General features: G+C 55.9%; 1 protein-coding gene and 1 long non-coding RNA gene across 5 annotated transcripts; one reads left to right on the top strand and one right to left on the bottom strand.

Annotated features, from left to right (window-relative positions):
• Window positions 1-15: 15 nt before the first annotated feature.
• Window positions 16-9,627, bottom strand: E4F1 (E4F transcription factor 1). 4 transcript variants are annotated; one of them, XM_039884989.1, is made up of 14 exons: window positions 9,468-9,627; window positions 7,122-7,273; window positions 6,028-6,133; window positions 3,462-3,655; window positions 3,251-3,371; window positions 2,999-3,151; window positions 2,747-2,916; window positions 2,202-2,411; window positions 1,836-1,944; window positions 1,456-1,673; window positions 1,001-1,199; window positions 765-907; window positions 630-692; window positions 16-547 (listed from the first exon to the last, which is right to left on the bottom strand). In XM_039884989.1, exons 1-14 carry the CDS (start codon window positions 9,625-9,627, stop codon window positions 191-193), a joined length of 2,355 nt encoding a protein of 784 aa, XP_039740923.1. In that variant the 3' UTR covers window positions 16-190. The 4 variants fall into 4 exon arrangements, with proteins under 4 accessions (XP_039740923.1, XP_039740924.1, XP_039740925.1 ...); XM_039884990.1 differs by having other exon boundaries at window positions 1,836-1,941; XM_039884991.1 differs by having other exon boundaries at window positions 2,211-2,411.
• On the top strand, window positions 9,603-12,088 carry LOC120620269 (uncharacterized). Its single transcript, XR_005657792.1, has 2 exons — window positions 9,603-9,739; window positions 10,171-12,088. It is a non-coding gene; the product is annotated as an uncharacterized LOC120620269 (long non-coding RNA).
• Window positions 12,089-12,289: the final 201 nt, after the last annotated feature.

Below are 12,289 nucleotides of genomic sequence, written 5' to 3'. Positions count from 1 at the left end.
TAACATCACAAGTGGTAGGTTTTCATATTTTATTGTAAAGCGACAAAAACTTATTTACACTCCCACTTCTCTGAATGTCTGAATTCTGTGCCTCGTCTTCTCTTTACCAGGTCAGGCAGGCGTGGGTAGGGTGCTCAGGGTCCTTGTACCTGACACGGCCCAGCCCGGCAGGACCCTACAGGCACCCACGCTAGACGATGACAGTCTGCACCTCGAGCTGGCCCTCGGGTGAGGCGATGACCAGCTCACCCGCGTGCTCCAGGATCTCAATGTCCTCCGATGAAACCATGGTCACGGTGGCCTGCTCGGCGCCATTTGCGCCTGCACGGGCCGTTAGTACAGTGCCCTCGCTGATGGCCGAGGCCAGTGTCATGGCCACCTGCTCCGTCAGGCTCTCGGGGGTGGCGATGGTGATGGTGTCGGCAGCAGCCGCCTCTGAACCCAGTCCTGCCTCCTGGTCCATGGTCACATTCTGCACAATGATCTGGTGCCCAGCGCTGGCCTGGTGCACGATCTGCTGTACCACCTTCATGATGTGGCTGTCCACCTGTGGGTGGCTCACGGCTCAGCCCATGAGTTTGGGTGAGGGTGCCAGGCTGCCCCTCCCCACACCTCCCCCAGTCCCTCACCTCTGTCTGGGTGCCCTCAATGATCTCTGTGGCTTCACTGGTCTCTGTATCGTCCTCAGTGGCCTGAACAAAGGGTCAGAGGTCAGCCTTGCCTGCCCCTGGGCCCCATCCCAGTCCCAGCGGCCCTACACCCACCTCAATAATGTACTCTTGGGTGTCGGCCACCACAGATGAGAACTCAACCAACACAGTGTGTGGGTCTTCAGTGAGGACAGTAGCAGCTGCTGCGGGGCTCTCCTCAGACACTAGCAGCTCCTCCACCTCCAGCAGGCACCCCCCTGAAGTGGGGAGCTTGGTCAGGGCTAGGCAGGACTGGACAGGGTTGGCCGCCTGCCATCCCTCGCCAATTCCCGCCACCCGCCAGCCCCAACCTTTAGTGCGCAGGTGCCGGTTGAGTGTGCCGTGCTCAGCGAAGCCACGGCCACACTTGTAGCACTTGAAGGGCTTCTCGCCTGTGTGGTGCCGTACGTGCCGCACCAGCGAGCCCTTCTCCCGAAAGCCTCGGCTGCAAAAGGGGCACACATGCGGCTTCTCCTCCAGGTGTGTCCGGAAATGCACCTGCTGGGCATTCTGTGAAGACCTACCGTCAGGGCCAACCTGGCCTAGGCCAAGGCTCATACTGAGGCTTTCCCTGCTGCCCTCTAAAGTCAGGGAGGGGGCAGGATTCAAGGGTCAGGGGGAAGGCGCCAGGCCAAGACAGAGCAGGCTGGTGGCGAGGGGGTGACAAGGGAGGGCTGGGGCAGGAACAAGGAATAAATCTGGCCAAGGGAGTGGGGAGCCAATGGGTAGGGGGTCAGAGGCCAGGGGCCAGGGCTGGAGGGCCCACCTTGGTTTTGTAGCACTTGCCGCACTCAGGACAGGGGTAGGGTCGCTCATCTGAGTGGACGCGCCGGTGGCCACGGACATGGGCGATAGTCTTATATAACTTCCCACAGTCCCCACAGCGGAAGCGGCGCTCGTGCACATGCACCTCCTGGTGCTTCTTGAGCAGGTAGGCCTTGGGGAAGGCCTTGCCACACTGTGCGCACGTGAACAGTTTCGGCCCTGGGGCCGCACACAAGATCAGGCCAGGTCTACCCCTTGAGGGTACCACCCTAACCACCTGCTGCCTGCCCACAGGCCACCTGGACCGCCCACTACCCAAGGAACAATCCTGGTCACCCACAGGTCATCCACTACCTAGTGCCCCACCCTCCTGCCACCTACCTGTGTGGCCCCTTTTGTGGGCCTCCAGCGTGGCCGCTGTTGGGAAGGTCTCACTACACTGAGGGCATGGGTGGGTCCTGGGAAGAGCCGAGGCCTCGCTGGCGACCTGCTGGGGAACCACAGCACACCTCTAGCACCCACTGCAGGCTGGGGCCCAGCCGAACCAACGACAGACCCATAGCACCCCCACCCTCCATTGTGGGCCCAGGGGTAAACACAATAGGGGGCAAAGTCACTGCAGAAAGTGACAGCAGGGAGAAGAGCAAGGAGGCTGGCAGCCCAGCCAGCATGGTGACCTTGTACCCAAGGTTCAGACCCCAGGAAAGAGCAACCAGGAAGGAGGACGCCGGCAGCACAGGCACCTACTGTCTCCACCTGCTCCACCTCCAGCAGCGGCAGTTCTGGGGGACGATCTCCCAGGGGCTGGGGGCTGGACGTGGCGGGAGAGGCTTGCTCCAGGGTCCCCTCCTCCCCAGTGACCCGCTCAAGGACAATGCCGGAGTTCTGCATGGCCTGATGCAGCAGGTTCTCCCGACTGTCCTCGCTAGAACTGGGAAGCTCCTCGGGGCCTGGGGGCTGCAGAGGAGGTGGAGAAAGGGAGGTTGGCAATGCAACTCGGCACATGACGCCCACCCGTACTCACCGCAGACCCAAGGGGCCTGGGTCCACAGTGCACACCCAGTATCTTTACTCAGGAATGCCTCTGGGAGCCCCATAGCCCACTCCATCTGTCCTCATCTGCTCCACCTTGCCTCTCCCTGCCCTCTGGCAGCCATTGGTCTCCCATCTCCTCTGCCACCAGACTGAGCACCAGGAAGGTAGGCTCAGGTCAGTCCTGTTCCCACTGAAGCCAATGCCCAGAACAGAACCTGGCACTGAACAGAGAGAACATTGACTCCACCAGCCCTTACTTCTGGGGCCAGGGTCTTTATGCCCAAGGGAAGCTCTTGCATCTGGACATGGACTTCGTGGATGACAGTGCCCTTGGCATCTGTCACCAGGTGAATCACAGGCGATGTCTCCATGGGCTCGCTTGTCACCGATGACGATGTAACGGTCCCCACAGGGGAGGCGCTAGACCCTTTAAGGCAGAACCAAGAGAGTCCTTAAAGAAAACCCCCTGCAGCTCCAGAACCAGGATAGCAAGCCCTCACCACACTGACCTGCAGGTGCATCTTCTTTGCCTATGACCACGTCCTTGCTCATGCTGAAGCGGATTTTTTCTGTGCACGGGGTGAGAGACTTGAGGTGCCGGGTCAGTGCACCCGACTCTCGGAAGCTCTTTCCACACTTGGCACACTTATAGGGGCGCTCATCTGTGCAGAGAATGGAGTCAGCCTCAGGTGGGGAAGGCAGGCCTGGAACCACAGCTTCGCCGGCTTGCCAGGAGGCAGGGATGCCCCAGGCCAGCTCACCTGTGTGCCGCCGGTGGTGTCGGATGAGTGAGCCCTTGGTCCGGAAGGAGGCCCCACACAGCTTGCATTCGTGGTCCTTGCGGCTGCTGTGGGTGACCATGTGAGCCTTGAGGATGCTGCCCTGTGGGGGTGGGGAGGATGCAGCTCAGAAACCTCCCTGGGCAGGAGGCCTGGCTCTCCTAGCTGGCATGGCCCGAGGCCCCCGGCTCACCGTCTTGAAGGTCTTGTGACACAGCGCACATACATAGCGACCGTCCTCGTTCACCAGCAGCTTAACCTGGGCCTGCTCACCCTGCCCAGCCATCCTGGGTCCCTGATGGCCAGGGCTGTCTGGGACCTCTGCCATCTCACTGTCGCCTGGCTCCGGCTCAGCAGCCACAATGACCTCTTTGATGTGTCCACTGCCTGAAGAGAAGCACGTCAGCCTGAGCCTTGGGATACCACGGGACCTGCCGCCTCTTGGACCCCAGCCCAGGAATACTGCTGGTGGAGGAGCAGTGGAGCTGCCCAGCCCCCAAAATGTGTCCAGTGGGGAGACCATGGCAAGCAGAGGCCCCCTCCCTTAAGCCAAGAGGAGCATAGGACAGGATGTGTACAGGGATCCTGCCACCTCTAAGGGTAATGGAGTGCCTGGCGTAGAGACAGTGGCCAGGCCAGCCTAGCTCACTGCCATCTGCCTTGCTCACTGCCCCAGCTCCCGCTAACATATGGAGAAAATGCCTCCAAGATCGCCTGCTGGAGTCTGTTTTGATGCAGGCAGGCGAGGGACCCAGCTGGGCAAGTGAATGCTCTTGAGACACCTGGGACAGTTTGAGGAAGAAAGTTGGGCTTTTGCTCCTCTTGTGGGTGTTGAAGAAATCTGACAACGTGCAAAGCTAAGCTGTAAACACACTTCACAATTTCTGCTCATATGACAGTAGAAAATGGTTCACTTCTTAGAAGCCTTCTCAATCAAACAGGCACCATGTTTTGACAAGCCATTCTCTCCAAACATGATGGAAGTGTGTGACTCAAAAACAATCCAGGGCATGTCTCACCCAAGCTCTAGCTGGCATGCCTCACACTTTATCTTTCCTCCGCCCCAGAAGGGAACTTCCAAAGAGACAGGGACTTGAATTTGAGTATGACACAGTAGACCAAGGGGTCAAGGAAGGGGAAATAAATGAAATCCAAGTTTCCTGGGAAGAGGCAAGAGTGGGTATCTAGCCCCCACGTAGCTCCAGCAGCCCCTGCTGACTATGTCCCCAGCCCAGTGAGAACAGGGAACCCTCAGCCCTGGGACACCGGCAGCTGGCAGTTTAGGGCACTGGTCAACCATGGACTCCGAAACACTTAAGCAGCTAACACCCAGGGGACATTTGGGACACCCAGGATGCCTGCAAAGGAGGAAACTCCCAAAAGTGTGAGAGAAGCAGGAGGTGCCCAGAGAGAAACTCCTAGAGCTGCTGCTGAGCCATGAGCGTGAGCCACTTAGAGGTTGGGATGGTGGGAAGGGGCCTGGATGGCCAGAGGTCTGGAGCCTGTTGATGCAGTCCAAACCCAGGGAACCTGTTTTCCTATATGACATCACCCACACCAGAAACCAAATGCCATGCCGGGGCTGGAGCATAGCCCCACCTCCCACATCACAACATTCCTATCCCAGAGTAGCACCAGGTAAATATCCTTGTCCACTGGAATGTCAGGGGGAAAGAGCATGGAGACGAGGATAGGTGTCCTGCCACCTCCTTGAGGTGGGACCATGGCAGAACAGTCTGAACGGAGATTCCTGTCCCCCAAGTCTCTTCCACCCCTTCTTCCTGCCCCAGTTGATCCCAAGGGCTTCCCAAGGCCAAGTTCTACCTGTTGCTCAAACCTGCTTCCTGTCCAGCTGCCCAGTCCACTCATGCACCTGCCAAAGCCCCTGCCCAATGTAATTATCAACAGCCCCCCCCCAGGTAACTACCGTTCCCTTCCAAACTTCCCAGGGCATCAGTCCAACCCAGCCTCCTACCATTGCCTTGCGCACACCCAGCCTCTGGCCCCCTCCAACTGCCCTAGCCCCAGGCTGCCCTTTGAAAATTCCCCCATGCATGCTGGCTTGTCCCAGATTAATAAGCGTGACCTAATCCAGACCTCTCGACATCGCCTCCCCTACTGCACATCAGAATGCATTTTAACTTTTAAAAAGTCATCAGAGAAGCTGACCTGGCATTGTATGCTCATAAAAGCCTTGTGAGAATCAGGGCAGGAAATGTCACACCCCTGCAGGAGGGAGTGAGCATTGGGGAGATGAAGGCCAAGGTCAGGCGTCAGGTCAGGGCAGAGCTGGAACAGCAGGTGCATCCCATGCACGCCCCACCCCGACCCTCCAGAGCCAAATGTGGGGCGGGGAACAGGAACCAAGGAAGTGGCAGAAAAGCAGAGAAGATTTTGGAAGGACCAGGTCAGAGACAGTCTAAGGAAGCAGCAGGAGAGCAGCCAGCTTGTGATAGTGCACAAAGTGAAGACTCCCCAAGGCCCAGGTGGGCCCTAGAGCTGCCTGGGCCACATGCTTCCCCTTTCCTGGCAGGGCAATGCCTAGTATCCAATGCTCAATACTCCTGCAGGCCTTACCCTGAAGAAGGTGAGCACAGGCCCTCACCCCCTGGGGCAGGCCTTGCTCTCAGGAGAGCAGAGGGGCAAGGGCAGCAGAGGTCCCCAGCCTCCATCCCTGAACACAAATGGCTACCAGGTCAGCGACACCTCAGCACTGAGAGACATGAGGTGACAGCCCTAGTAGGGCAGTGCCAGCTTACCAACGATGTCGGATGTGTGGCTGATGTCTGCTGTTAGAGTAGCTGCCTCCACAACAATGTGGGCCACAGTGATGGGCTCCTCTGGGCTTGCCGCCGCTGGGACCACCTACCAGTGGGGTAGAGGGAAGGGAGGAGACTCATCTGCAGGGTTCCTGAGCAACCTTGGCTTGGCAAGTACAGGCTTGGGTGTAAGTCCATGGGGAATGGCTGGGCAGGAGCTCTCAGCTCCCCCATCAGGATCACCGATCTGAATCCAACTCCCAGCCTGGCCCAGGGGATCAGCCCCATCATTCTAATGCCTCCGGCCACTGAGGAGTGTGGAACATCAAGTGTCCTTGGGGAAGACTCCAGAAGGAAGTGACCAGAGCTCCAGCTGGCTATGTGGAGATGAAGATGAGTACCTACACCCATCAACCCCAGCCAGGGGGTCAGGGAAAAGGGCCTGGGGCTGTGGGGCCAGAGGCCTTCCTGGAGGAGAAGGTACCTCCGGGAGGCAGGTAAAGAGCACAGAATCAGAGTGAGACAACTCTGGGCCCACTGCTCTCTGGGCCACTCCCTGTGGTGACCTGAGGCAATGGACTTCTCTCAGAGCCTCCTTTCCTACAAGGAGGATGACAAGAATGCCCACTATGCAGGAGCACTTATAGACATTAATTGTGTGTGTACAGCCCCAAGCATGCATGGGGTGCAACAAAGTTGGCCATTATTATGAAGGGGTAGAGGGACCCACAGAGTCATATTTTGTTGTGGGATCCCCAGGAACTGTGTGTACAGGATAGAAGACAGGCCAAAAGGACAAAAGCCACCATTGGGCTCCAAGAAGAGGGACCCAGGTCCCCAGCTACACAGGCTTTGGCCAGAGGCTACTGAGAAGAAGGCCAGGCCATGCAGGAAACCCCAGAGCACCACCAGGCTCTTGGTGGCAGGGACCAGACCCTCCTTCACCAACAACCTGTCCCCATGTCACAGGGAACCAGCTGTACAAGTCTGTCCCAGCATGCCACCACCACCTCCTCCTGCTGTCAAGTGAGCTCAGGGAGGAGGGGAACATGTGTGTGAGAGAGAGAGAGATGGCAGTTGGAAAGCAAGCTCACCTCCTGGCCCAGCAGCACAGCAGCTGAAGGGCTGGCAGGCAGGGCCTCCTGAGGAACCCGTTGGCAAACCTTCTGGAGCTTGTGCTGAACAAAGTCCTCCAGGGTGGTGAACTCCGCCTGGCAGCGGCCACATCTGTGCACATCGTCCTCATCTATAACAAGCCTGCAGTCAGTGGGGCTTGGGAGGCTAAATCTACCCAAGGGTGGCATCAGAACCAGAGGTGCCATCCCCAGCCCTCCCAGAGGGGCCAAGAACACTCTCAGGGGCCTAGGGTGCCAGCCCCCATCCTCTGGAGATCTGCAGAAACAGTGCATAGCCCAAGGAGAGCAACATCCAGGATGGGGGGAGGGGTGCTCGTGCCCACAGGGTTCTGGCTGAGAGGCTGCCCTGTGGCAAACACGGGAGAGGGGGTGCCCTGACTCATGACCATTCTTTTTTAACTCTAATTTTGTGCTTCCTTGGTTCCAAACAGGCAGCACCTCCAGCTCAGGGTGAAACTTTTCAAAAGGGCTCCACAACTCAGGGCCATCGCACTTGAGCCCCTCACCATCTGGGCTGACCAGCCAGTGTCTGCCTCAGGTCCAGCAGGAGAGACCTCCTGCTCACTGAGTCCCTACTGCGTGCCAGGTACCTCACTGGGAACATCACCAAATCCGGCCAGCACCCTGGAAAAATGGAGATGACTATTCCCACTCTAGAAAAACAACTTGAGATTCAAGGACACCCACCTAGTGAGTACTGGGGCAAGAACTTGAACCTGAGGGTCTACTTCAAATGCCCTGATGTTTATACAAAGGGATGGGGAGGTGTTCCTTCTGCTTCCATAAAAGTCTGCCAGTTCCCACCACCTCACATGCAGTCCCACATCAACGTCAAACCCAGGCCTGGTGCACAGAAGGAGCAGTCATCTGTTGAATTAATAAGCAAACAAAGGGCCAAACAACAGCCATGACTCGCCCACAGGCCACCTAACAGAGGGCAATGCCTTTCAGATGGCTCATAGTCACAAGCCAAGCACTAAGGTGTCCATCACCCTCATAATCTCCCAACCCACCGAGTCTGACTTGGCACCAGGGTGTTGCCGTTGAAGGAACTCCCACCACAGAAGGGACACACCCAGCCCATGCGACATTGAGACAAGGCCATGGGCAAGCCCAGCAGGGCACAGCAACCTCCAAAGAGAACCCTCTTCAGGTTGGCCTTGTGCCCAGTGCTACTGCCCTTCCCCAAGCTGGAATAAGAAGGAGCAAGAAAAAAAATGTACCAAGAATATGAATGCTGTGGGGACAAAGACCACCACCCCAATATCATTAGCCAACCCCCTCCTTATGGCCGAGTCTACAGCCTCATGGGACAGAACTCAGAGGGCAGAGACCCGAGTTCTATCTCCAAAAGCTATTAGTGTTCCTATGCATGAGCCTTCAGTGTGTCCCCACACTGTTCTCATCGATTTACATACATGCTCTATTTTCATTCTTACCACCACCGTCCTGAGGCAGCAGAACCCAGAAGTTAAAGTAGTGTTGAGGAGTCACACAGTCTTGGCATCCAGTCCAGTCCTGGCTACTTACTAGCTGGGTGACCTAGTCACTTTCACATTTTTTAATCTCAATATTCCTCATCCACAAAATGGGAATAATTACAATAATAACAGTAACATCCAGGGTTGGTTTGAGAATGAAAAAAAGCTGATGCAGGTAAGTGGTTATAACATTATCAGCAACAGGACCCCCATTTTGTAATGGGAAATAGAGGCTCAGAGAGATGTGTGGTCACCTGCTCAGGATCAAACAGCTAAAAAGTGGTGGATATGGGACCGAGCACGCAGGCTGGCTTCAGGGCACCAGTTCTCCTCCTAAGGGCCAGCCCAGAGCCCAGATCCTGTAGAAACCCGAAACCCTGTCTTCCCGGAGCCCCCAGCCACGCCCACCCCTTAGCGGCCTGTCAGGTGTAGTGGGAGGGGGTTCGGAGAAGGCCAGGGCCGTGCCTAGACAAGGAAGCAGAGAGGGGCCGGGCCACAGGACTGGGAAGGCATGGCTGGCAGTGGAAGTGTTCGCGGAGGTCTACAAGGACAGCCCCGGAGACTTGGGCGCCTGTGAATATCAGTGGTGAGTGAGCACTGGGGCCCACGGGGTTGACGGGCGCCTCGCAAATGAGGCCCACGAGTCTCAGGAGACCAGGGACTTGTGGAGGACCCTGAGGGGTCTCATGAGGACTCGGGAGGTTTGCAAGGAATCCAGGTCTGGGCGTCACTGGCGCCCTCAGTTCAAGCCATCGGAGCCTCCGCCAGCCCAAGCTGAGCCGCTCTGACCTCAGACGCGCCCCGCCCGGTCTGGCCCTGTTACCTTCCTCGCTAAAGGGCGCGGGGAGGCGGAGGAAGCCGCTGGGGGCCAAGGCCGTTGCTGCCGCCGCCGCGACCCCGCCCTCGCCCGCTTCCCGCCTGGCTTCGGCCCGGGCTTCTGCCGTATGCGCGGCCGTCACCCGCACTGCCATCGCGCCCTCCATGTCGCAACGCGCCGCAGGAAGATGGCGGATTTACGACCGTGTCGTCATAACAACGGGCCGCGCTGAGGCGAGCGAGAGAACGACGAATAGACCATGATGGGATGGGTCCAGGGTGAGTTTGATGGACGGGTGGTGGGGCGGAGCCTGAAGATGTGGCTTAGAACCGCAGAGGCGGGGTCAGGCTTACGCAGTGAGGTGATGGGGTGGGGCTTTTTGGAGAGGCGCAGTTACGGTGGAGCGGACTGACAGGCGGCGGGGCGGATCCAGAGGTAGCCCTGCGGGGCGTGGCTTAGCGGAAGGCGGGCATGGCCATACCTGAGAAATGGAGTGGTGGGGCGTGGCCCGGAGAGATTGGGTACAGTTCCGGAAGCGGCATGATGGTTTGAGAGCCGGGGGACTGGGACAAATTGGACCTGCAGCACCACTTGGCTAGCTCTGAGTTCGTCCTCCCGCCACGGGCGTCCCACCGGGATCCAAGCTGGAGAGGGCTGCTGCCAGGAAGCTGTCCCAGTTCCGACTGGTATCGTCGCCTGTCCCCCGCAGGTGTCAGAACCTCTCTTGATGGTTGCCCAGGTCCTAGGAGAAGAACCGAGTTTGAGATGGCTAACAGGTAGCTTCTCTAAGCCTTTTATTCTTTTGTATGGTTTTTAAGTACACATAAAATTTATCATTAGTGACAGCACATTCACAATGTTGTACAACCATCATCACCATCGGAACAATGTCATTCCAAAAGAAAACCTGTACCCATTAGCAGTCACTCCCCATTCTCCACTCACCCCAGCCCCTGGCAAACACTTTCCATCTCTGTGGATTTACCTTTTCTGGACATTTCATATAAGTAGATTTACACATGTGGTCACATCTGGCTTCTTTTGTTTAGCATAATGTTTTCAAGGTTCATCCAGGTTGTAGCATGTATCAGTACTTAATTTTTATGGATGAATCGTATTCCATAATATGGGTAAATCATAATTTAGTTATCCATTCATATATTTGGTTTTCCACCTTTTCTACTATTGTGAATAGTGCTGCCATGAACATGCTCAGACAAGTTCCTTTTATTCTTTTTAAGGTAATATTCAATTAGATCTTTTAAGCTAAATGCTTTACAGGATTTTCTCGTTGAAGGTACCAATCATGGCATTTTAAAGACGAAGAAACTGAAGCAAAGAACTGATAGGACACTTGCTCAAGGGCAAACTGGAGACTTTAACCCAAGTCTTTCCAGAGTAATGGGCTGGAAACACACAAGGCATGCTTTTTCAGCTGAGTTATTCTCTCCAGTCAAATGTTGGATACCAGAGGCTCACGTGGATCAGACCTGGTCCCCTCCAGGAAGTCCAAACACAGACACAAAGTCCCAGGCTGAGATTGTCTCCATGTTGGGGCTGCCCAGCCGGGGAACTGAGGACCCTTGGCCTTGCAGGAGCTGGGATGTGTGAGGCATAGATCAGATCACTGGCGATCAGGCTAGGTTAACAATAGGGCTGCTTTCTGCAGGGGACTTGCTCACCATTGAAGGAGTGACAGTCAGCATTTCAGAAGGACCCCTTTGATTCCTGTGCAGAAAAAGGACCTTAGAGCCACAACTGAGGCAGGAAGATACAGGATGGATGGTCTCTGAGAGAGACAAACAGGAGGAGGAGCAAGTGGTGGCTTGTAGAGCATGTGGTATCTGGAGCACTTCTGGGAAGAAAGGAATAGGAGGATACCTCACTTGAGGATGTGCTGAGGAATAATGGGGAAGCCAGCATCAGAGTAGAGGAAGCCACCCAGAGGACTGGAGTGGGAAAGGATTTCAAAGGCAGGACAGCCTGGGTGTGAGCAGACACGAGGAAGAGCTGTCCCAGGGAGAGAGCCTGCTCTGCTGTGTGCTCCAGGGTCTGTGGGACAGAGTTGTTGGGCAGGCCAGGGTTCCTGCCTGGTTTATGCCTTTGGGGTCAGAAAAGAGCATCCTGACCAGTGAGTTCTGGGCCTTGTCTTAGCTGGAGCCCAAGAAGACCAGCAGACACAAGAGTGGACAGGCCTGAGGTCACTGGAAGGCAGAATGGCCAGGGGCAGATAGGGAGACCAGAGTCCTCCTTCTCCAAGATGGCCTCCTCTTTCACCCTGCCCTCAGCATGGGATCTAACTGCACACTGTGTGTTTTATAATCAATACTATGTTTACTTTCTGTGGCCAGAGCCAGAAGTGCACTCTATCACCTTTTATGATGGCTGCTCAGTTTCCATTCCTTGAGTATACTTTTATTTAACCAATCCCATGTTGAAGAATATTTAGGTTGCATCCAATTTTTTTTACCACTTGAGTCCTTTTTCAATGACTCCCATTTTTGCTTAGCTCATCAGAAGTGATAAATCTGTAAAAACTCAGATTCAATGGGTACTTGTGTTTTTTCATACAATTTAAATACATGCAATGCTATTAAGATTAAATAGTGTCATTCTTGTACCACCTATATCCATGCCCCATTTTACTTGCAGTACTGCTTCCTCGTTTGGGGGGGACCCTTTCGCCATCCATTTGCAGGTAAAAACTGAGCACCTACTGTGTGTTGGGAATGCATCGTGTTTGTGATGTGCTCCTCTCCCATCTAGATTCAGGGCACCTCACCCAAGGTCAGTCCTCTCCAATAAAGGGCACCAGCCCTTCCTGCCTT

Source organism: Pteropus medius, unplaced genomic scaffold, assembly GCF_902729225.1.
Source record: "Pteropus medius unplaced genomic scaffold, Ma_sr-lr_union100, whole genome shotgun sequence".
NCBI classification, from domain to species: domain Eukaryota; kingdom Metazoa; phylum Chordata; class Mammalia; order Chiroptera; family Pteropodidae; genus Pteropus; species Pteropus medius.
This window is presented reverse-complemented; position numbering and strand designations above follow the sequence as displayed.